This window comes from Phodopus roborovskii, unplaced genomic scaffold, assembly GCF_943737965.1.
Source record: "Phodopus roborovskii unplaced genomic scaffold, PHOROB, whole genome shotgun sequence".
Classification (NCBI taxonomy): domain Eukaryota; kingdom Metazoa; phylum Chordata; class Mammalia; order Rodentia; family Cricetidae; genus Phodopus; species Phodopus roborovskii.
In genome coordinates, this window is record NW_026126517.1 from 3,029,111 (window position 1) to 3,054,308 (window position 25,198).

At 41.2% G+C, this 25,198-nt stretch overlaps 1 protein-coding gene across 2 annotated transcripts in view; it reads left to right on the forward strand.

Moving 5' to 3' along the window:
* The window catches only part of Bmper (BMP binding endothelial regulator), a 267,199-nt gene that overhangs the window by 125,452 nt on the left and 116,549 nt on the right, over window positions 1-25,198 (forward strand). For both annotated transcript variants that reach the window (XR_007835287.1, XM_051196995.1), the window contains exons 7-11: window positions 8,006-8,105; window positions 15,061-15,170; window positions 16,717-16,857; window positions 18,866-18,970; window positions 22,677-22,722. Coding sequence is in view for 1 of the 2 variants with exons in the window: in XM_051196995.1 (XP_051052952.1) it covers window positions 8,006-8,105; window positions 15,061-15,170; window positions 16,717-16,857; window positions 18,866-18,970; window positions 22,677-22,722 (502 nt within the window). In the remaining variant the exon portion in view is untranslated. The remainder of the gene's footprint in view (window positions 1-8,005; window positions 8,106-15,060; window positions 15,171-16,716; window positions 16,858-18,865; window positions 18,971-22,676; window positions 22,723-25,198) is intronic.

Here is a 25,198-nt window from a genome sequence, read left to right on the forward strand (position 1 = left end):
ATCCATATTTAGGGTAAGTCCTACCTTAAATAACCGTATCTAGAGAACCTCTTACATGCATGCCTAGTTTCTGCCCCATGGTTATTCTGAATCTCATCAATGAAAGAGGGAAGGGTCAGAGTCAGAATGCAATTATGGACACAGAGGTCCAGCAATGGCAAATTAATAGATGCTACAATAGGCTTTGAGGATGCTTAAAGAATCCATGAGTCAAGGAATTGAGGCCACCTCTAGAAGCTGAGAAAGACAAAGGAAACATTCTCCCTCAGAATCTTAAAAATGGATGCAGCCTCCACATTAGCTCCATGAACTTGCTTTCTAATCTCTGACCTTCAACGTTGTAAAATGATATGTAAAATATATGTTTTAAGTCACCATATTTGTTAGAGAAGCAATAGGAAGATAAAGTAATGATATAAACAGCACTTATAACAGACTTAGCTGCAATCATGGGAAAAACTGAAAGAATTGATTTCAGGATGGTCCTCTGTGCAGCGTGTTGGCACATGGCTCTGTCAATATCAGTGAGCAGGACGGGAGCTTTAATCTGTGTCAGTTCAACAGGTCTCCCTCAGGGCTCATTATTACTAAGGAGTTTTAGGAGACAAATATGTATCTTGATGGAGTCTTGCTGACATGTCCTTGACTGTCTGTGTGTAAAATCAAAGTCAAGATTTGTTTTATCATGTGTAAATAGAAACTCACATGTAGCCATGATGCTCAGGCAAAAGCTTTCAAGGCTTGCACAGAAGGTAGTAAGGAAGCCTTCTGGGCCTCAGAACACACTCGTTAGTGAGCTACAGCTCTACCAAGGCTCCATTGCATCTCCCATGTCTCATGACAGACATTCTCCTTCCCAAGTGTGGAAGTAGCTTGGTCCTGGTTCTTCTCACAGTGAACTACGCTGCCTAGAAGAAAGCTCCAGCCTCTAGATCACTATAGATCCACGCATCAGGCATTAGAAGCTATGATGTGTGCTAGTCTATGTAAATGCTTGCTAGTGAGGCATTTTGCATAAGCCATTGTCTTGGGCTGATGCCTCAAGTTCATGTGAGCAATCCATTGTAGTGAGATAGTCCTTCTCTGGCACTGACCACACCCATTGGGGGGTGGAGCCATGGGCGGAAGTGACCTGTGGAAGGAGGTCGGAGGGGGCCAGGAAAGGCTCTCTTTCTGGCGTGACTCGGACAGGAGAGGATCGGGTTGAATTTCCTGGTGTTCATCTGTCTAGGTTGTAAGTTATTTCTCCCTGAATAAACATCTATTCGGCCTATTTGTTTATCCTGATCCTTATTTACCACCATAATCCATTGTCCTGTACATGAGAAAATATTGATCTAGTTCTGCTGTTCTCATCAAGACATGATTCCAAGGCCCCAGGAAGTGCATGGTGAGGCAGGGGTATTGCAGTGTGCCTGCTATAATGCAGGACATCCCAACAGTGAGGGATTCTCTCACCTCAGAAGTCAATATGTCAAAGGGTAAGACACTGTTATCAATTGTGTAAATCTGACACATACACACAAATTATTATACTACAGTGGCAAGCCCACACAGATGCTGTTGCGTACATGTTCTTATACCATGTAAGGGTGTTTCAGTTAATAGTGGGGTGCTATAGGACAGTTGTCTTTGAGATTATATCAACCAGTGATCACGAGTCACATTAATTCAAAATCATTCTATCAGGGTTGTACAATGACAGAATTGTCCAGTGATGTCCACTGATACATCCCTTGGAGTGTATCAGTCTCATTAAGGCACTGTGCCTGTATGTGTACAAGTATGTGTGTTTCTCTAACTTTTAATTTCTTTCTTTCTGTATACTTAGAGCAGGATGGAGACAAGCAGAGTAACCTGTCCCACCAGCATGCCCAACCTGAAATCATCACAAGGCAGTCTGTCAAGTGTATATGTAGCCAAGAGTATGCCTGGGGACATAATTGTGACTTTAATAAAGTGCCTGGGCATTACAACATTTTAAAGTAAATACTTCAGTATTCTATTTTTCAAGGAGTTGCAGGGATGGTTCTGACCCACATGCTATACTGGAAGCCTATGTAATAAGGAGGAGCCATCATAGGCCTTCACATATAAGCATGGTACATCCTCATGAGTGGACCCAAAGCAAAGTCTTTAACAAAACCGAAGAGGCAGATACAGGGCCTGCACTAGAGGGTTGTGTGGTAGGCATGGGGATGGATGGTGAATACTGTCAGTCTCTTCCGAGAAAAGGAGGATAAAACCCCCAAAGTTCAGATATCTACGTAAGTCACACCTTATTTCACATGTAAAAGAGCAAAGTGTGTGTGTGTGTGGGGGGGGGAGAAAACATTATGGAAAAAGCCCTGGGATTAAATAAAGTGTATATATAATTTGGATTTTGTCCAAGTAAGAAAATGTAGGTTAAACATTTCATCCATGTCATTTCTAATAAACACAAAGTTGTGACCAGGGGTATGTAAAACAGAGCTCAAGGGAGAAGAAGCCCTGTTCAGTTGATTTGACTGCATCTCTTTGTTAGGAAACTGGGCTGCAGCTCTTAGGATCAGGTGATTGTTAGAATGGAATTAACATTTCATCCCTGTCTTGTGTGTTTTGGGGTGGCAAGTTTCCCTAAGTACATCAAATTTAGTTGCTCAGTTTTTACTGTGGGGTGACGATACCCTCCCTGTGGCTTTGTCAAAGTGATAACAACACCCTTGCACAACCTGATCTTGTTTGTCATCACTACCTGGTGTGTGTGTGTGTGTGTGTGTGTGTGTGTGTGTGTGTGTGGGTGGGTGGGTGTGTGTGGATGTGGGTGCTCTTTCCTACTCTATTTCTGCTTCCACAGCCCAGAAGCCCACTGTTCTGCACCTTTGACTGGCCTGTTTGTTGTTGTTACTATTGTGGAAAATGAGTTGAACAACCCAGACACCAAGGCCCTTACCCTGACAAGTGTTGTGCTTTCAAAGTGTTCTGAAATTAAGTTCTAGAACAAAACAAAATATGGCTAAGAAATCCATTTCTGTCTGTGCAGTGTTTGGATCCTGTTTATAATTCAGGACAATTGCTTTGTTCACTAATCGGCTTTGAGCCACTGGCTGTGATGATGTAAGATTTAGGGACCACACACAACCTTTCCTATTCAAGATCTATTTGTTTATTGGCCTCTCAGGTGCTCTCTTCCCTCTTCTTTTCAACTTTATTCTTTTCAAAGAGCAGGGCATAGGGGAAAATCCCCTAGATTGTGGGAGTCTGTTGCTGATTCATTGTAACAATTTAGCAAGGAGTCAACTACAATGTATCACATCCTGGGGGGATTTTAAAAAGCTCTTTAGCAACTCTGCTCCCAGCTTCTAGTCAGGCAGCCAGGCTCTACATCCTGAACAAGGAAGCAATGCCATGTCACATGTCACAGGATAGGTTCCAGCCCCCAATTTTCTGTGGATCCTTGGGGGTTGCAGAGGCATCCCACATGCACAGAGCTGTGGTTTTATCATCTTGCATTCATCACCCCATTCAGGGGGACAGATTTTCATTATGCAGTAAAATTGCTGCTTCAGGGTAAACTTTGACACAAAGCAATTGTGTTCTTGTCTCAATCATCTAAACCAAGTATAAAAACATTAAAAAAAAAATAGAGCTAAGGTAGGTTTCAGGTCCTTGTTTAAATGTAGCTGCTGTGAGAGAAGTATGTGACTGTGCAGTTTTAACACATGGCTGACTGTAGAGAACAAGCTTGCCTCTTACACAGAAAGATGGATGGTGAGAGTCAGAACACAGAGGGACTCCTGTCCTTTGTGAATAGATTACAACACCATACTTTCAGTTGTGTGGAAGGAGTTGTGTCAGCAGCTCTACATCTTGAGTGTGGATATTGATCTTGGCCGTATCAGCATCCATAGGCATTTAGTTAGTAGCTAATAAGTGCAGTTGGCCGAGTGAGGATATACAAACCCAAGGAGGTTCAAAGGTAAATGGACACAGACCACCCCCACCTCTACCAGTTCATTTATTAGTGTCCCACAGTTAACAGTCTCTAGAGAACACAGCTGGAATCTGGAGCTCATGTGTGTGAAGGCTCTACCTCTCATTGAACAATTTTTTTAAATGAGATTCTAGGGCATCAGGAACACAGAACTGGTACCCGCTCCTAAGAAACTCTTACTATGTCACCTTTTGAGATAAAGATTTTATATTTGCACCCAAAATAATATGTGCCCCCAAATAGAGAAGGATAAATGATAAAACAGAAGATATGGAGAAGGGGCCTTTCCTGAGAAACGAAGGGTTCCAGAAGGCTTCACGGAGAGAAGAGGCTTAATTTTTGTCCTTGGCTGATACAGGATTAAAACAAGGATTGATGATGGCATCAGGCCTACAGATGTTTTATATTATTTTCATTGATTAGAAAGCAGCCATGTGACCATGCCTATCTGTGTGGAAGTCTGGAAATGTTTGTTGAGAGACAAAGGAAGCAGTTTTGGTGGACATGTGGCTTTAGTTTGAATAGGTTGAACTTTGTGCTATACACAGTGTTGAGCCATCTTCAGCCTTCCAAAGATGAGAGTGTGCTAATTGGTAATGAAAGTTCCATAAAGATACTGACTCTTTTGTTATTTTCATACCCATATCCTAAGAATATATATGGTAGTCTTAAACAAGTGTGTCATAAAATAATGGAATGATGGGTAAGTGCTGGAGAAGAGTCCTTTATATGTGGATCTATCTAGGATGGATGGGTGGGAGAGAGCCACATCAGGGAAGCCACTTTAAAAGTGCTTGCGTAGATTTGATAGAGCATGAAGTAGACCAGTTACCCTTGAATATTTCCATTTTTAGAAATGTTGGCTTCTGATATTTTAACACAGTTAGTATATAGCTTAGCCACAGGTTGTAGTTCAACCAGGATCTCCTCTGAGCTGAAACTTTAGAAGCAGGTTGTGAGCTGCAACTGTGTTCCTAGGAAGGGCCAGCCCTTTCATTGGAGGCTGTAACTGGAATCAGCCTGGGGACTTGGGCTGTGCTGTAAGACTGCAACCCAAACAAAATAAAACTTGACTAAGCCAGACTGAAGTTCAAGTTACTTTAACAGACTCTAGGGAAACACAAAGTGCAGTTGTATTAGCTATGCAAAATTTGTTCTTTGACCTTACTGCAAGGAAAGTTACCAGTGCACACATAATCTTCTGCCAGCATTGCAAAGTGTTGGATACATTAACTTTTAGCAATTATGCAATATTTTAAAACTTTTTAATTTTAAAATATACTTTAAAAATAGATGCTGATCCAACAAGAACAGAGGATATCAATGAAAAGCTTGTGTTGTCGTGCACCTAAGAGAGGCCAGCACACAGACAGCCTTGTACGGCCAGCAACCTGGAGTTTAAGAAATTGCTCACAGATGAATTCCTTAGAAATCAAAAGCAAGGGTCAGCATTGCCCTGTCTTCCCTCTGGATATAACCTCTGGGTCTTATGCATAAGCTGAGACCATTCAGTGGCTTGCCCAGACTCCTGTTACCCAGGTCTGAAGTTTGATGACAGATCTCTAACTTCAGGTTTATGCAGAGTTGAGTGAGAATTCTCAGAACAACCCATGATTCTTGGGAGATTTTTAATGATTCTTGATCTGGGAATAATATAAAAACAGGAGAGTATTTTGTGGTATTTTTGCATGTTTTGTATTGGTTTAGGGAACAATCCAACATTAAAGAGGCTTAAAAATAACAAATCTTTATGAAGACTTAACATGGCCTCCTTTTTTTTCTTCCCCACCAAAAAATAAACTGTAATAATAAAAGTGACTAGAACAATTAGGGAATGTAGAAACAAAGGACAGGGCTGGATAGGCTAGGGAGAGGTGACTGCCAATAGGATCCCCACAGCCAAGGCTAGTCATGTCTGCTGCTCACACAGACAGAGCTGGCAGGGCTGAGAGGAAATGACTGCAGCTTGGGCTTTCCTTCTCAGGTCCAGGGCTCTTTGGGCCCAAGGTCCTCACTGGCCAAGGCCTCTTGATCTATGACCTCTCCATCTGAGGTAATGAGGAGCTGTAAGTCTATTAGTTAGCTCTCCCACTCCAATCCCAGAGAACCTAGTCTTAGGAAGCAGAGGAAGTCCCGAGGGAATGCCCAAGGCATGGCCATGCCAAGGACCCCAGAGCCTCAAACCAACTAAAGAATGGCTAAGTGCTACCTCAGCACACCTCACAGAGGGTGGGGGTAGGATTGAGGCTCATAAGGAAATGCCAAAGCCTTACTTTCTGGTTTGTGTGTGGGGGTTGTGATAGTGTGTGCAGAAAATATCCATTACGGCTTTCTGTCCCAGAATATTTGTGGCCTAAAGACTGCTCCCCTACAGAGGCTGCTTCTATTGAGATTGGCAGGACTTGGGTCCTTGATCCAGCTCCACAAACCCTTCATCCTTGTTTACCTGTGTGTGATAATGCATCTCCCTGTCCAGCTATATGCAGTAACCCTGCTTACCTGCTCAGCTATATGTAATAAACATGTTGTGGGAATTTCTTGTCCAGCCTGGTCCCGCCACCCTTCTTAGCCCCAAATAAATGCACAAGCGTTATATTAATTATAAAACTGTTGGCTGATGGCTAAGGCTTCTTACTGGATAGCTCTGTCTTAATTATTAACCCATAACTACTAAACTATGTGTTTCTACATGGCCTAATCTTACCAGAGAACTTCTGGAGCATCCTTTCTTCCTGGTACCTACATAGTGTCTTTGCGCTTTCTCTCTGCCCACCTTTCCCAGAATTCTCCTCATCTCCTAGTCCCATCTATCTTCCTGCCTCTATTGGCCAAACAATATTTTATTCATCAGCCAATGAAAGAAACATATGTACAGAAGGGCCTCCTCCATCATTTCTAGGGTGTTGCAGTTTTTGCAGTGCAGAGCCCAGACCATGGGACTCCAGCTTTTCTGTGTCACTGTATTTACCTAGATTTTCTTCATTTCTTCACCTCCCACTTTGGTCAGTCTCTGGAGGCTAAGCAGGAACTTGGCACCAGTTCAATATAATCCCATTTGCCTGATAATCTACCAGATTTACCTACTTCTGAAAAATAAGACTTAATTCATAAAGTGTATATAGTGACTTGTGTTGCATTGGGACAGTCTTCATGCCAGCCTTGCAGGTTTTTTAGATGTGAACTGACTGAGAAGCACTCCTAGTTTTCCTTGTTCCAGCTTTCTGAATAAACAGTTACACTCACTGAGACTCCATGGTCCAGAGTGATGGGAGAAGTTCACATCTCTGGCTCCCAGAGAGAACACATAGCCAATAGGCAGAGAAATGGGGAGTGCTGTTGGGGCAATAGGATGGGAAGGAGTGTCAAGGATAAGGTGTTCTTGGGGTTAGACAGAGGGAATACAGAAAGTATCCAAAAGCTTTAAAACTGCTGCTATGGGGCCTGATAGGCCCTTCCAGCTATTCCAGTGTCATCCATTGCAGCCTTATTACTAGTGAACAATTTTATTAGTGTTCAGTAGTCAGTGAAATTGTCCTCCTGCACATTGCCTTCCAGAACATCCACCTTCCAGAGCAGGCAGGTGGGTGACAGAGGCAGTGATCATTAGAATAGTCCCCTCATCCTGGATTTACTTGGATTTGCTGGCCTGTTTCTGTTGTGATCTTCGTTTTAACTTTCTTCATTTTAAACTGGTTTCATGTTCTAGGAAAACAGAGATGGTTGGTTACCTTAAGCCTACTCTAAAGCTAGGCTTGAGAAAGGAAATAATAAAGAAAGATGGTGGGTGTTGGGAGGGATACTGTCTACAACAATATCACTGAAGGTGATCTTTTTGTAGCTGAAATCTATAGGGCCTGCAGGGAAGATGGAAGAAATGCTTGCTGGGAATCCCAGTCTAACACTTAGAGTGAGCTGATCAGTTGCTGCTGGAACCAAATACTAAAGAAAGGCCTTGTATTTGCTCTGGACATCTTAGTTGTATCACCTATGTGCATTGACTTTTCTAAATATGCTTTTTCTCTCTTTTCTTAGGGAGGCAGGACACAGTGCGTGAGAGAAGTCTGTCCCATTCTCTCTTGTCCCCAGCACCTTAGTCACACACCCCCAGGACAGTGCTGCCCCAGATGTTTGGGTGAGTGACAATTTCCAGGTCAAAGAACAATGTGATTTCTTCTTGAAGTTTCTGTGGAGTGTGTATGTATGTCGCTTCATGGCCTGGTGGAGACATCTGCCCCTTCTAACAATGTGAGGAAGCTTTGGCTCTTACCTGAGAGCTGCTCAGACGCTGTTCTTCTCTCGGCTTCACTTGTTTCTGGAGCCTGGCATGCAGCTCCAACCTGGTTAATATTCAGTGAGCTAAGAATGGTGATGAAGAAGGAGTCTCTAGCTGGACATGTGACTATTAGTAGAGTATAGTAAAGCCCTTTGAAAATATGCATGGAAGACTGTAGGCTAGCACTACCTGAGAGGCAAAAACACACAGGAAGGTAGGATGCCCGGAAGTGAGAAGCTTGCAATGAAGAGCAATTAACCATTGATCAGAAGGGAGTATCTGCTATTCCATTGAACCTTTATTACAGACCAGGTGCTGCACACAGGTTACATGATTTTTCTTAATGAATCTCGGGAAACTGTGAAATATAGAACAGATCTCCTGTATGTCACACTGGCACTATTAGTAGTTTTAACCCTCTGAGGAGGAGATATTCCACTAATCTGCAGAGATCCACAGGGAAGGCTGGTGGCATCCTTGTTCATCTCTGGTTTGACTTTTGCTGATTGTTTCTCTGGAACTCTGTATTATTTTGTTTTGGCCTTTGGCATCATTTTCTCCTATTAGCACCTTGCAATCTTTGCAACCTATGGTACAACTGAACCAAGGCTGTGTAGCACAATTCACTGAAGATTTGCAGGTTTGCAGACAGCAAGGGGATGTAGAATGAGGGTCATAAAATGGACTACTAAGCTTTCTAGTTCATGGAAGGCCTTAATTGTTTTTCCTTGGGGAGATTTTCACGAGTGTCTCTTTGACTTGGCTTCAGCTCCTGGCAGTTCCACCCATACCCTTTTTGGAGCCCTCCTCTTTCTTTCAGTTTGCTTTTTCTATCTCCAAGCCATTCTGTTGACTCACATCCCCCTTTCAAAGGTTATCACAGCTTCAGTTTAGCTGTTTTTTTTTTTTTTTTTAAATAACCAAACTGCCAAATAAAGACATTTGTGTTAAACTGTTTTCTCTTCCTTGAGGGATTCCTGCCATTTCATCTAATAGTGTTTGCCATTCTATTCCATGTACAAACCCATACTTTTAAGCAAACGTGGAATAAGTAGAAGGAGAGGAGAGACTTGTTGGATGCACCGGGTTAAAGACCGTTTCATGTACTAGTGCTTCACTGCCTGCCGCTCCACATGTGCTGCCCTAAATAGAAACCAGTGTAGTAGATGTTGCCAAGCTGAGGGCATGGAGGAACCTGGCCATCTAAACGGGAGTTCATCAAAGAGGAAATGGAGATTGGTCAAGGCCTTGCAGATAAATAACGGTGACTGAAGCTTTGGAGCCAATGCTGTTGATGTGCTCATTCATTTAGAGGATCCTCACATGGTGATTGTAGCTACTGCACATTTTACTGTTCATGTGTTTTTAAGACAGTCTACATAAAGAGCAGTGAGTTTTGGGAAACTAAAAGGTCACTGTTCCACCAAATGAGAATTTTGTTCTTCTTTGGGATAAACCATAGTGGAATGGTGTGGAAATGGCTTAAATCAAGTTGTCTCCTGCCTTTGCACACTACCTAGAATGTTCTGTGTTGACCATGATGACTTGGGATTAAAGTGAGATTTTGTGTTCTTTAGTGGTGGAAGGAAACATGCCAATGCAACAACAAAAGCAAAAAACCAGATAAAGGCAAATCCCAGGAAACTGCTTACTGAAAACTGAGAGCCCTTCAGCTTCTGGCTGAATGGATAATGATTTGCTCTTAATTTTTCCTCTTGACCTGGATGCCCGCACATGGAACACCTCTGCCATTTGGATTGCAGAATTACACCCCCCCCCTGCTCAATTTTAATGGAGCATCTCATCAAAGATCAGGATACATAGAGCAGTACTCAAGACACCTCTCCAGATGGCATAGCCCAGGATAATACTGACATTAAATCACCATTAACAGTGCTAATAGTTATCATCTGCCATGTGCTGGGAGTTCAGATAACAGCCAGCCACTTCTCAAAGATTTATAGCCATAGTTCTAGGTATAATTTACATTTTTTGTGAGGGGTAATTTAAGCCAGTGATCGCATCTAACTCAGGAAATAACTATCATTGTGTCTGTTTGTTCAGGAATCAATCAATAGATCAGTCAATTCATAGATCCATCCATCATTTGTCCATCTACTCAACATTTATACAATATCCATTTATATAGTTGTATTGAATAGAGTAATAATAGCTCAAGCAAAAGGCAGTACAATGATTCTAAGAGGAAGGAGCTCTGGGTAGGAAATGTACACTCTGGCCAGGAAGAAGATGTATTGTAATTGGTTTATGAGCAAGATTCCACAGAGACATTATGATTTTATTTATGTTTGAGACAAGTTCTTGCCATATAGCTCAAGCTGTCATTGAACTTGTGTTCATCCTGCCTCTGTTTCCCAAGTACTAGAATTGTATAAGTATGCCTGGCTCTACATAGAGCTCTGTATATTTTTATTTATTTATTAGTTATTTGAGAATTTTGTGCAGTGTGTTTTGGGCATATTCTCCCACCCTCTGTAATTCTTCTCAAATCAACTCCCACCTTCCCCATCCATTCAAGTTTATGTCCTTAAAAAAAAAAAAGAGAGAGCCAAAAATGCAAGATCAGTCTGTACTGCACAAATATTCTTGGGTGTGTGGCTTTACCAGAGAAAACTGACTCTGTTTCCAGCAGCTAACAGTTACCAAAAGCTCCTCATCTTGGGGTGGAAGTTCATGCTCAACTTCTTTTTTCATGCTGGGATGTATCTAGTTTGGGCTTGCACAGACCAACTGCTATGAACTCCCATGGACAGCTTCCTGCTATGCCAGAAGATACTGTTTCCCCACAGTCATGCACCACCTCTGGTTTTTCCACTTCTTCTGCCTCCTCTTCTTTGAGCCCTTCCCTTAGCCTTGCGAGCAGGAGGCACACTGTATATGTTCCACTTAGAGTTGAATTCTACAGTCTCTTATTTTTTGTACCTTGGCTAGTTGGTGGCAGGGGTAAGGTGGAGGTCTGATAGTCACCATTTACTGCAGATAGAAACTTCTCTGATGAGAGTTGGTAGATGCATTAATCTATGGGCATAATTATTAGCCATTAGAAGTCTACTTAGTATTAAGTCTACTTAATAAAGTAATAATAGCAGATTCTCTTCCAGGGTCTATGACTTGTCTAGCCATAGGGTTTTGACCTGATAATGGTGCCACGTATGGGTTTCATCTTGTGGAGTGTTACTATGATTGGATCAGAAAGCAGTTGGTTACTTCAGTTACATTCATGACAGCATTGCTTGCTCCAGTGGGAATGTCTTGCCAGGCCATGCTTTAATGTAGATTTACAGCTAGGTAAGACTGATGATTAGATTTTTCCTCTGGTAATGTGAATAGCATTGTCCAGTACCATGAAAGCTAGCAAGTAGGAATGATGATTTCAAGTTAGTACGAGCTTAATTGTTCCATGTTACATGAGTCAAGGATGTAGTGTCTTCAATAAAGTTCCCTAGTTCTAGAGGGTAACCAAGAACACTCTCAATAGCCTATACTACTTGTGGGGTGATGTAGGTCTCTGAGACCTCACAAGCCAACAACCCCACAATAAGTAACCTATTCCTGGCACTAGTCTCTTTTGTTAGTCTCTGGTCTCTAATAGGAATATTGTCCTGTTACAGAGTAAATCCATTCTAACTTTCTCTCTCTCTTCTCTGTCTCATATATATATAAATACATATATATATATATATATGTATATATGTATGTGTGTGTGTGTGTACAGAAGTACATTTTCATTTGAATTTTTAAAAAATAACTTTAGTGGTATTTATTACTCTCCATATGATCTGCCCTCCCCTCTGCCATCCCAATTTAATCCTTCCCATTCTATTATTTCCTGTTAATATTTTTTATACTAGAATGCCTGTCTATATCCCCTAGAAAGCCCCTCCACATGGCTCCTTAGTAATTTACTGAACTCTGTGGTCATTCCAAATGAAATATAAGTATCTCAAGACACAAAACAAACATCCATGTATGAGAAAAAAATGAGGTATTTCTCTTTCTGGGTCTGGGTTATCTCACTGAGAATGATAGTTTCCATCTTCATCTATTCACTAGCAAATTTAATTTTTAACTGTCCAACAATATTACACTGTGCAAATATACCTCATTTTCCTTATCTATTTGTTAGCCAATGGACATCTGTCTCCATTCCATGGCTATTACGAATAGAGCAGCAATGAACATGAATGAACAAGTATCTCTATACTAGGATATGGAGTCCTTTGTGGATATTCTCAAGAGTGGTATGGATGATCATGGGATAGATCTATTTTTATTATTTGAGGACATCCAACACTTATTTCCATAGTAGCTCTACAAGTTTGTATTCCCACTAGCAGTGACTATGGGCCTACTCTCTTTGTATCCAGGGCAATACTTGCTACTGTTTGTTTGTTTGATCTTAGTTAGTCTGATTAGTATAGGGTAAAATATAAAAACAGTTTTTATTTTGCATTTCTCTAAAAGCTAAAGATGTTGAACATTTAAAAAATATTTCTTAACCATTTGTATATCATCCTTTGAGAACTCTCTGTGTAGTTCCATGCCCCATTTTGAAATTGAGTTGTTTGGTTTCTTGATGTTAAAGTTTTTGAGTTACTTGTCAGATGCATGGCTGGAAAAGCTTTCTTCCCATTCTTTGGCTACCCCTTCCCACAAGTGATGCCATTTGCTGGATATCAACAACAATAGAAACAACAGAGTATACAAATTCCTGAAAGCTAAACAACCACAATAGTATAAAGAAAAAAAAATCAAAAAAGGAAAATTAAAATTTCCTAGAATTGAATAGAAATACAAACACAGTATACCAAAATCTATGGGGCGTGCATCTTTTTGTTGTCTGTCTGTCTGTCTATCTATCTATCATCTATCTATCTAATTTTAGTAATTGTATGCCTTTTACCATAAACCATTTGTTGTCAATTGTAAAATACTTGAAGTACATGCAGATAAAGTAGGGAAAAGGACAGCCAGGTCATAATTTTAGAAAATATTGTACTGAAATATAGTTTAATTTTGCTTCTTCAAGGACAGAAGTGAATCTCTGATGGATTGATAAAGAAAACAATGCTCAATTTGTGAAAACTTACCAACATCACTGTTGTAGTAAATATTTTTTTACTGGCTACAGATGTTTCTTGTACTATATATAATGTTCTAAATCTAAGATGTGTTTTGGCAGAAGTGATTATAATGGGATGGATCATTCCATGTGATTCAGCTAATGGTTTTCTGATGCTCCAGAATGACATCAGTGGGGTCCTTGGAGGAGTACTTCAGGAGGAGATGTATTTTATAATTCTCTGGAAGTTAAAGAACCTCAAGATGTAAATGGGCACATACAAATTACCTGTGTTGATTGGCATGTTAATGATGGTTATGGGCTAAGGAGATATCCTAATGGGCAACAGTGTTGTGCAAATTTGAGGACCATAGTTTAGAACCTCTGAACTCAGGTGGTAAACAGATTGATATTGTGGCTAGTTTTTATCCCATCTTGTGGGAGTAGAGACTTGGAAGTAACTATCTACATTCGCCAAATCAGTGGGTTCTGGATACAAGTAAAAGAACATGCCTTAAAATATAAAATGAAGAGAAATCAAGAAAGGCACCTGATGTCAGCCTATGGCATCCAGATGTATGTGTACATACGTACACATGCACACACACATATACATGCACTCATACACACACACAACACCTCTCACTACACACATATATACAAACTAAGAAAGCACAATGAGTAAGCTAAATTTTGACCAATCATGGGATAGATTTTAGCTGTATACTTCAACATTATCATTGTAGATACAGGTGGTGATATGAGACAATAGTACTATTGATGCCACTTTATGAGCTGAAAGGAATAAATCAGATCATATTCTTTTTTTTTTTGGATAATGTGTTAGCTCCTTGCTCCAGTCCTCCCAAAAACTGGATGTAGCATATAGAATTGAAGTTGCCCTGAGTATACCTTGAATTAATTTCCCCTTATATGGCATTGCTTAATTTCTTTACTGGTATTACATGTTAACCTATTCAGGCTATTATATAAAATATCCTTGACTAGGTCACTTTCAAACAACAGAAATACACTTTTGGATGATGAAAATCCCAATATAAAGGTCCCTACAGATTCTGTGAGCTTTTTCTTCATAGCTCATAGATGCTCATCTTGTTGTTCTTCACATGTTGGGAGGAATAAGGAGTGTTTCTTGGGTCTGTTACATGAAGACATTTTAATGAGACTCCTCCACCCCCCCCCAACAAGTTAATCACCTCTCAAATCTCTCACCTCTTAATAAGATTGCTTGGTGCTTAGTTTTAGTGTATGAGTTTTGTGGGAACACAAATCATGATAATCCTGAGGATAACTTGATTCCTTCTCCCTACAGCTTCCCTCTCACTAATGCTACTTTGGGAGATGATGTTACTTGTTGTCTGTGGCACAGCAGATACAATGTCTAGAGCTCACAATGTTGTTCTGAAATAATCTTAACTCCATGTGAGCTCCACAAGGCAGCATATGTCTACTATGGTAAACAGCTTGTTGAATCTGCAAAGTTCATTGTGGAATCAAATTTTTATATAATGACTTTTCAAACTCATAATTCTTGGGGACCTCCTGGTATACCTGGCCCAAGGCTCTATTCTTATATGTCACATTTATCTGGTTTTGTGAAAGTGTTCCACTGTCCTGTGATTTAATTATCTTATCAGTGATAAGATAGTAAAATGGGATATGCCTCGTCTCTGTCTTGCTTATATTGTACTTACTCTTGATGCCCTATAGGTCAGCGGAAAGTATTTGACCTTCCTTTTGGGAGCTGCCTATTTCGCAGTGATGTTTATGACAATGGATCTTCATTTGTCTATGATAACTGCACAGTATGCACTTGCAAGGTAAGGGGGTCTCTAGGAGCTCTGGGGCTACCCAGTAAGCTTGGATTACAGTAGAATTGTAGGCAAATGTGATAGCATTTTTTCATGAGGAGGAATCATTGTTGATGTCATTTGAAGGATATAATCATATGCAAGGTCACAGAGAAGATCTGGACACTGTCCTCATCATTCTCTCTAGTCAGACAAATACAAAAGGGTCTGCTCTAATGTTCCACCTATTGTGAATAAATTCTGTAGCACACCCAACAATGCAAATGACCCCAACTATAAAAGGCATGGCTTTACAGTTCACTACAGAGGTGAACCTGATCCATTTCAAAGCCCATGATTATTTTCATGAGGTGATGGTCTGCACGACCCTGCGCTAAACACACAACTCCCTTTATATTTGCTGCTGTAAGTAAACACACAGAGCATCTCCTTGTGAGCTTGGTCTTCATGCCTATGACTTCACATCTACACTGAAATCTCATAGGCCACAGCTTTCTCCCGAAAACTGAAACTGAGCCTTTACTGAAATAAGTCACCTTCCCAATTCTCTTGACTGAGGGACAGCCTGTCAGCCCACACATGGGAGCTAGTTATGCTAGCATTTACACCATTCTGCATCTTAAGGAATTTTTGAGACATAATCAGGCAATGAGTCCCAGTATTCTAGCTAGGATATTAGAATGAATACTTGTCCTGAAAGTGACAGGCTTATCACAATATGAGTTTGTAGACATCTTTGGGTCAGCCATGTCTTAATTACTGCTCTAGTGCTGTAAAGAGACACCATGACTAAGGCAACTCTTATAAAAGCATTTAATTGCTGACTTAATTACAGTTTCAGAGGGTAAGTCCACTAACATCATTGTGGGAAGCATGGTGTTGGAGAAGTAGCTGAGAGCTTTACAACCTGATCTCCAGGTGATGGGTCGGGGAGACTGGGCCTGGCAGGGATTTTTAAACCTTAAAGCCTACCCCACCAGTGAATACTTCCTCCAACAAGGTCATGACCCCTAATCGTTCTGATTTTTCTCAAACAGTTCATCTACTGAGGACTAAGTATGAAAATATATGAGTCTTGGAGGAGGGAGGGGACTCTCATTTAAGCAACAAAAGGCAGCGTTTATTGTGATAACCAACATCCCTTTCTTTCTGGGGAGTTTCCCTCTCCAACAGCCTCGTCCTGTGATCTTCCTAATTTCTAGGGAAGGTGCAGGAAACCAGAACAAGCTCTGTTCATGTAGAGAGTGAAAAAGGGTCAGGAAGAAGGAGATGTGTTGCTAATCTGGGACTTCTTGTCCCATGGAGAAAGTACATAAGCATGAAGTTCTAGGCCAGTGGAAGTAAGGCTGGGAGTGTTCTACACTCTCATCTACTACAGATGTTAGTCAGAGAACATGTTTTAAAGTGGATGAAGTGTTTATTGCACCATATTAAAGCATGGTGCTAGGAGAGTACAACAGAGATAGCCATTGTGGGTTGTTAAAGGAGGGCGGAGAAAGATGCTTAGGAGGGGTGAAAGTCATTTCTGATTTCTAGTTTGCCTTTGGGGCTCCAGGACTCTACAATGGTGTGTAAGAAGAAGTGCTCCCAGCCTGGTGTCTGTAACAATGATGGCATTGCCTGTTGTGAAGAGTGTCTTCTGCAAGTGCCCCCAGATGATGTCAAAGTATGCAAGTTTGGTAGCAAGATTTTCAGGGTATGTATGCAATAAGCCATAACAAGTGTCACGAGCTGTGGGAGCCATTAGTTATAGACATAACACAGTGTAGAGTTTTATGTAATCTATATATTTAAAAACAGACATGTATATTTAATATATTAATTTACATAAGTGTGTGTGTGTGTGTGTGTGTGTGCACGCGTACCCATACATGCTAAAGTCAAGGACATGGAAGATTATCAATGTGTCAGTGTTATTACTCTTTCTATATGTATTCATCCAGTACCTGAAGTTCAGCTGAGCATGCCACGTGGGTGGCTGGTGTGGTTATGGTGACCAATCTCCTGAGAGCCATTTACTTGGGGATGCTCAGTGAACCTTGTCCAGATCATGACCATGGCCAGATCCTGATGGATAAATGATTAATTAGATGATTTCAGCAGCATTCTACAGATTTCTTTAAACAGATGGCTTACTTCAAGGTGTTTAGATGAGGATGCTTACTATGTAAGTGGCCAGCATAAGTTTGAGAGTCCAACTCCATAGTACTCAAAGGCTTCTTACTGGCCATTTGACTCTACCTGAAGTGTGCTCTACACTGTTTTCTGGTGATCTTAAGTGGGATAATGACCGTTTAACTTAGGAAGCAGATATTGACTTCATTCATATTGTCTCCCCTCTCTTATCTAGCACGTTTTCCTTAAGGATGAGGGAGAGAGACTCTGTATCAAAGACATGCTTGATGAAAGCCATGAGTATCTAGAACCTTAATACCTTTTCAGATGTGGAGGCTTGCTCAGGCTTCCTATCCACTGACATGATTGAAGAGAGGTCTGGATTATTAGGGAGCCTGCAAGAAAGAAGTTAGTGAATTAAGCCAATAGGAGGGGGGTCATACAGCAAGTTTCCAGAGACACTCATATAAAATCCTCTTCATTCAAAACCATCACTTCTCCCTGGAGCACCAAGATAAAATACACTCTTCTTGTGATAGCACCTTTGACAAAACACATTCAAATCACTTTATAAAAAACCTTAAAGTACTTTACAGAGATTGTGGGCCCTGGGAACATTTGCTCATAGCACATTGGTAAGTTCAGTGTCCTATAAAGACAGATCCAGTTAGTTCTCTCTCTCTCTTGAAAAGAAGCAGAGAATGGGCAGTCCTTAAAATAGCTTCAAAAATTGAGAAACAAGAGGATGCACCAAAGACCTTGAATCCACAGGCCTGGGAAAGAATCCTCATTTTGTCTTTAGATCTGCCTGTCATCTGATCTTTCCAGCATCAAGTACAGTATGTCCCTGTCTGATGTGTTCTGACTCAGAACTGGACAACTGCACACTATAAATCCAATGAGCCCAATACATTTACCAAGTAGCTTTCTAGCTAAGCAAGAGTCTAGTCTCAGAAATGTGTCTCAAAATGCTATCCTACATATTTTGGAGGAGAGTGATAGCCAGACAGTGTATAGGCTGTGCATGTCTCTAGGGCTGGTCTGTCTGGGCTCTGGTGTTCAAATAGCTACTGACCAGGTACCTGCCTGGCCACTGAGAATTGTTTGAATGATTTCTATTCTCTTCAAGTCCTGGATTGCTAAGAGGCATGGCATAGCTGGGCTTATATCACCATACCTAAAGATCTCAATTAATTGTGATGCCTGAGACAGCAAATATTTCAATCTCATTAAGCAGAGGGCAGTTAAGACTTTGTTCATGCATCATGTATGAAAATCCACACTTCCTTTTCTTCCAGGGTGAAAGTAAAAATACACAAGCACACATGAAAGGTGAGATGCAAACACGACTTGGTTAGATACAAAGGAATCCTCCATATTTCCGATCCTCCCACCCCCAAAACACACAGTGCTTGAAATTCTCCCTACCCACTAAGTTAAGATGGTTCCATATAGGTGCTCCAGAATCCCTTGGGCTAAACTGTGTGACTCAGGCAGGGTAGGCCTGCTTTTCTCAATCTGGAAATCACAGCCCACCTGCTCAGCTCCTGCAGCCTCCTGATAGCAGAATCCTGTGCTGTCTCCTGCAGGATGGAGAGATGTGGTCCTCAGTCAACTGTAGCATCTGTGCTTGTGTGAAGGGGAAGACAGAGTGTCGAAAGAAGCAGTGCATTCCTGTCAGCAGCTGCCCACAGGTATGTTGGGAATTCAGCTTTACTTTCTTAATACCTTTGGAAATGCACAGCCCAGGGCATTTTATGAAAAGACAACCAGACATTCCAAAAGTTTACATATACCCCAGTAGCTGAAGCCTCTTGTGCATCTTGCTGATTCCTTCTTACCATGCCCACCTGGAGTTCAGCCTGTGTGACAAAACTCATTTCCAGTTCTTGCTGTAGTGTTCCTACTTTTGGTTGATTTCTCCTGTGTCTTTGTAAACACTTCACTCTCTTCTGCCTAGACCTTGTTTTCTGTTGTTGGGTTTTCTATTTAACATCATAACTATATTTTGCTTCCCCTTTCTTTTTTTACTTTTCTCTCTCAAATCTCAGCTTTATTTGAATAGCCATGGTAATATGTGGTTGTTTAATAGTAAATTCCCCAGGAGGATTTCCTTGCCTTGCAGAAGCACCAACTCCTCTGCAGAAAATTCCTCTCTAGCCCTGGCCTCCATTGGAGCCCCACATGGAAATAGTGTCCTTATGGAAATACCTCTTTTCAGAAGCCCACGGCCCAGAGCCTTGAATAAAGCCACCATTATCTTCTGAAGTGTGGGTTCCATTGAATCCACCTCAGCAACTTGAAACCTTTCAAGGCTTTGTACGTTTTGGGAAAATGTCAAACCTATTCAGTACCTTCTAGTGAGTGAAGAAAACATATCCATATATTCAGAACATGTCCTCTATTCTCTGTTATAGAAAGCTTTTAATTTTATTCACATCTGTTATTATTATAAACAAAAGTTGCTGTTTTTACTTGAGTGCCAAATGAGGTACAAAAAAACAACAGCTGTTGCCATTGCACAACTGAATTGGGGGTGGGGGAGCAAGGGTAAAAAAAAGTCCCCTAATTAGTCTTGCTTTAAAAAGCCTCAGACATAAAACTGAAAACTTCCCATAAAAGAAGAAAAAAAAAAAAAAAAGTAGGTACAATAAGCAGACTTGAACATGGGCTGCTTATAAATATTCATTGGGAAAAATGGAATCACATCATTTCTGCCAGTCCTCAGGGAACCCTCACTGCTAATGAACTCTCCCAGCACATGTTAGTAATAATGGGCTTCCTTATTCTGCAAGACAAAACTGGGAAGCAGTGCCAGCCTGGTGGCTCCACTAACTCGCCTGAGCAGGCCACTGTGGAGTTTCCAGTTTTACTCCAGCTCTGCCACTTGTAGCTGGGTCCGTGGTTTCTGCTGGGAGGCCACAGCTCTGTAGCCTGTGTTTCCCTTGTGATCTCAGCGTGTGTGCCACACTCAGACCAGGCATGTCCATCCTTCCTAGGAAGGTCTTTGCCCAGACTGTGGCCCTCTGCAGATGCTTGCCAGTGCCCTGGCTTGGCTGTGTCCTCCAGAAACATCTTTTTTGTATCTAGGCATCCTTCCAACCTGTACTCCCTTTCCCCTTCTCAGAGCTAGCCCAAGGCCTTTGGAAGATAGATCAGCTCTACCATGAAATCCTTTAAAAAGAAAAGACAACAATTTATTTCACCTTCCCATCATTGACTGGGGAAATTAAAAAAAAAAAAAAAAAGATGCTAAAATTGGAAAAAGAGAGTCTGTGTGTGCTGTTACATCTTTTCCAGTGACTGTATCTTTTCTTTTTCCTTTTCATTCTTGAAGGGGGTTATGGCTGTATTTCCTGTATGCCCTCCTACATTATTCCGCAGTCTCTGGGAGCTCCAGTGAGGTAGACCACTGTCTCCTCAATATCATCCATGTATATTAAGGTCTTTTCTGTGGTCACAGAAATATCTTCACACCCGCAAGACTTCTCTGCTGAAGTAGGCACTGACTACATCCTTCCTCCAGATGAGGCTACAGCGTGTCCAGTTTCCAGCTCATTACACCCAGCCCAGGCTCTCTGACCTCACAGTTTGTGCTTTATTCATTTCCCACTAATGTACTAACAGGACTAGTTCCGCTTTCATTTTCTGAACACGGGAAATGACAGTGTCTGCTGAAATACACATGTACAGAATCACCCAGTCACACCTGGCTTCAAACCCTCTATTCCAGTGGGGCAGAGTGCCTTGGACTAGCCTCTGGGGAAATGGTTCCATGGGACTGGGTTCATCTTCTTTGACTTTGTCCTTGAGAAATTAAATGCATTCCCCTATGGCAGTGGTTCTCAAACTGTGGTTTATGACCCCTTTTGGAGTTGAACGACCCTGACCTATGGGTTACATATCAGATACTTATATTATAGTCCATAAATGTAGGAAATTAGTTATGAAGTAGCAAGGAAAATAATTTTATGGTTGAGGGTTAGCATGACATGAGCAACTATATTAAAGGTTGCAGCATTAGGAAGGTTGAGAACCACTGTCCTATGATATTATAGCATTTAATGTGTCATTATAGGTTTTGTTGAGGATGAATGAGTGACACATGGCTGTAGTTCTTCAGTAGCAAAATGTCATTTGAAAAGCCAATGGGGTTATTAATTTTGCAAATATTCAGACCTGCTTTGCACACCACTTACCAGTAGGGAAAGCTCAGAGCTGAGCTGTGGGTCTCTGTCCTGGATCTTGGGCCACCTCTCAGTGTACTTTGCTTCCTTGCTCTATAAAAGAGGGATGACATCATCTATGTTCAGAGTGTTGTCGTGAACTTCAAATGAGATGAAGCATGTGGCGCACACAGCCGTCTGTGTTGAATGTAGGCAATAATAAATGTCTCAAGGAGCTATGGCATAATTACCTACTAAAGGAACATAGCCTATGATGCCATATGAAGTTTACATTTTGTTTCTATTACCGTGTGTTGCATGGCACCAGCTTCTTCACTGACAGAAGGCAATAGACTCAGCTCAGAATGATTTTGCCATTCTTAGTAACAATGGCTATCATAGCATTAAGCCTTAAAGCGTTAGCTCATTAAATTCTCATAATCAACCCAAGGTCATATACAAGAGTAGTTCCTTGAATATTAACCTACTTCCACATTTTTTTATTCCCTGTGATTAATCACTGAGTCAGAGAGAAGAAAAGGCCACTCTCCAACCCAAGTCTGTAGAGTATGCTTCCTTCTTTAAATGTCAGGCATTAGGAAAAGGGAAAAGACATTTAACTAGGCAATTGCACTGCATTTCCAGAGCAGTGATGGGAAATTACTCTATACTACGGAACTCTCCACTGCTTCACTGGCTTTGATTGTAGAGCAATGAGTTAGCAGGGATGATGCTGAAGAGGAAGAAGAGAGACTGAGCGTGATCTGCAGTACACTGTGTCCATAGGATGTATGCATCCAAGCTTGGGTTACCAGATCCAGGGGAGCTTGTCTCAGCACAGCAGGGAGAAACTGCTAGTGTGGGCAGAGTGACAGTGGTTCCCATTTGTGTGTGTGCCCTTGACCTTTACAAGGCTTCATTTGGCTATCAATGAGAAAGCTGCCTCCAGGTTTTCTCCATCCTCCAAGTGAGAAAAATCACACCAAACTTTGAGGTATCTTGTTTCTTAAAGGATAAAAACAGGAAAACTTTTTGGAATACTTTTGCCTGGCCTGGGGACCTGATGCTTGAAAGTTCATTTTTGCTGCCATGTTCAAGTACAGTCTGGGCTAATGTTGTTGGTTTTTCTGGTATTAGATTAAAAAAAAAAAAAAAAAGGACAGATTTATTCTCAGCAGACCATTTTTTTTTTAACATTAAACTTTGGTGTTTCTCTTTATCCTCTCCTGACCAGGGCAAAATTCTCAACAGAAAAGGATGCTGTCCTATTTGCACTGAAAGTAAGTTCATTGTTTGGAAAAATGTGCTCTTAATATTTGTTTGACATTTTGTGATGAATAGGAGAATCTGGTGTGAGTTTTCTGTAGACTTGATTCTTCAGGTATGAGATGGATTTTTCCACAGGCACCTGGAATCAGCTATCATTCTTTCACAGAAGCTGGATTGAGACCAGTGTGGATATCTCCATCAGAATCTGCTATTAGGAGAACCCAGGAAGATAAATGGTTAGATGGGGTTTTAAAGAATAACAGATAACATAATGCACATTTGGAGCTACTAATAGCATTTGCAGTCCTTGGGGCTCGGATATTGATACCCAGGAAAGCCAGATAGCCATAACCTCTTGGGGACTTACTTCCTCTCCTTATACCACCAAACATGTACACTTTCTCCTTCCTTGTCCACCCCGTCACACTAACCCTGTCTCCTAGACACATCTGGTAATGCTGAAAGCAGTGGGTTTTCATCCTGACACTTTTAGCTGAGTTCTTGAAGGCTGTATCTAAAAGTTTTGAAGTTTGAGAGCCATTTGCAGCTGCTCTATTCATCTTAGGGGCAGAGCATTGTGCCAGGCCTCACATCAGCTCCATATGGGGACTTCATCTACAACTACTAGACAGTCATCATGTTAGTCCTGAAACACCTGCTTTTGAGACAGCATTCTGGTTGAAATAGTGGTGTTAAAAATACATTGTCACATTATTTCTGATGCATGGTGGCAGGGTTAGCAGAGCCAGGAAATTGATTAGGAATTGTTTTACGAGCCAGTCAGGCTGAGAGAAGTGATCTTTCATGCAGTTGGAAGCAGCTTTCATATGGAAACAGGTTTGTTACTTTTATTTATCTGAAATTGGAGTTTATACTCTCAAGGAGTCCTGGTTTTCCTTCTTTTAGCTATTTAATGTCCTCTAATGACATATACATAAATGTATGTCATTTTTATCTATATGAAATTATACTTGGAAAACTGCTACATGTTAATATGTAATATGTTAATGCTCAGTATATATTACCCATGTCTAATAGATATTATTAGTTTTAAAGATAGAGAGCCATGAAACTTTACAATAGATGAAACTGCTTATTGAATTAGTAAAAGATAAGTTATAGATTTAATAAAAGACCTTTCCTTTGAAGATAATGAAGTCATAAACTAGCTAATGGTGCATGGCAGTAGAATCAGAAATTAATGCAGAAAGAAGCAGCAGCTGTGATTAACACATGGGCAATTCGAAAGCACGTGTGTGAATTGTCCCCTTAGCTTCCAGAGATTCTTCTGTATGGCTGGTTCAGCTGCATTCCCTTCTGTATGAACTGTCTCCATGCTGTACTGGTAGCACTGTCCTCTGTAGTCATGGAAGTGTTTGCATTTCTCTGTAGTGTAGAAAATGAAGGAGAGAGAGACTAGATGAGGGAGAAACAGCCCCCCCCAGGTACTCCTGCTAATTTGCAGTTCACCTCTTTTGTTTGCATGACACAGATGTGGTACATCTCCCGATTCTCTTGTTATCAGCCTCACAAGAATATGGACTTTGCACAGAAATAACCCAAATCTGGAATTACTGCCCTAATTCTTTTTTTGTTTGTTTGTTTTGGTTTTTCGAGACAGAGCTCTGGCTGTCCTGGACCAGGCTGGACTCACAGAGACCCACTTGCCTCTGCCTCCTGAGTGCCAGGATTACAGGTGTGTGCCACCACCACCCTAATTTCTAAGAGTCAAAATGTTGATTGCTGACACATTTGCTAGTAAAGCTACATTTTATTAGTTTATCCATTACAAGCTGGCCTCTCCATATCTAGAAGTCTGGTGACTTATAAAAAACTGAAAAGGGGGAAAGAGCAGACAAAAGGAGAGAATTTGTCATCAGTCATGTCCAGTGCTGTGCTGTGTGTTGCATCTGATGATCCATCCCTTCCAATACCCAGGGAGAAAACTAGAGAAAGCCACCCAGCTGGAGGGGCACCGGGAGGCCACAGGCTGCACCTGCACCTGCAGGTCAGGGCTGGAAGCATGCAGGCACGCGGTTCTCGGCTCAAGTCTGAATTATATCATCAGATGGCTATTTCTCAATCTCCCTTGGTGTTCTTTCCATCTGTTTACCCTCACTTGCTCTCCAGCAGTTCTCCCATCACTGCTGTAAAGCACATTCTCCTCGGCGTGGCTCACTGGTTCAGATTCAGTCAAGAGATGGGATAGCTTCCAGTTTTTTAAGCAATGCCCACCTTTCCATACCGCATCCAGGTAGACTTTTCCTGATGTCCCTTAGCTATGGCCTGAAGACCTCCTACTTTGAAATTCCTTTGTTATTATATCAATGATGTGGAATAAACCTTTGGGCTCATTCTTTCCTCCTCTTATTAGTTATAAAACCTTTTCTGGCATACAGGTTTCTAGAGTGAGAAACCAAGGCCAAAATGTCAAGCCAAGACTAGTGTTTGCTAAGACTACAGGACTCCAGTGCGTTCCATCTTTGT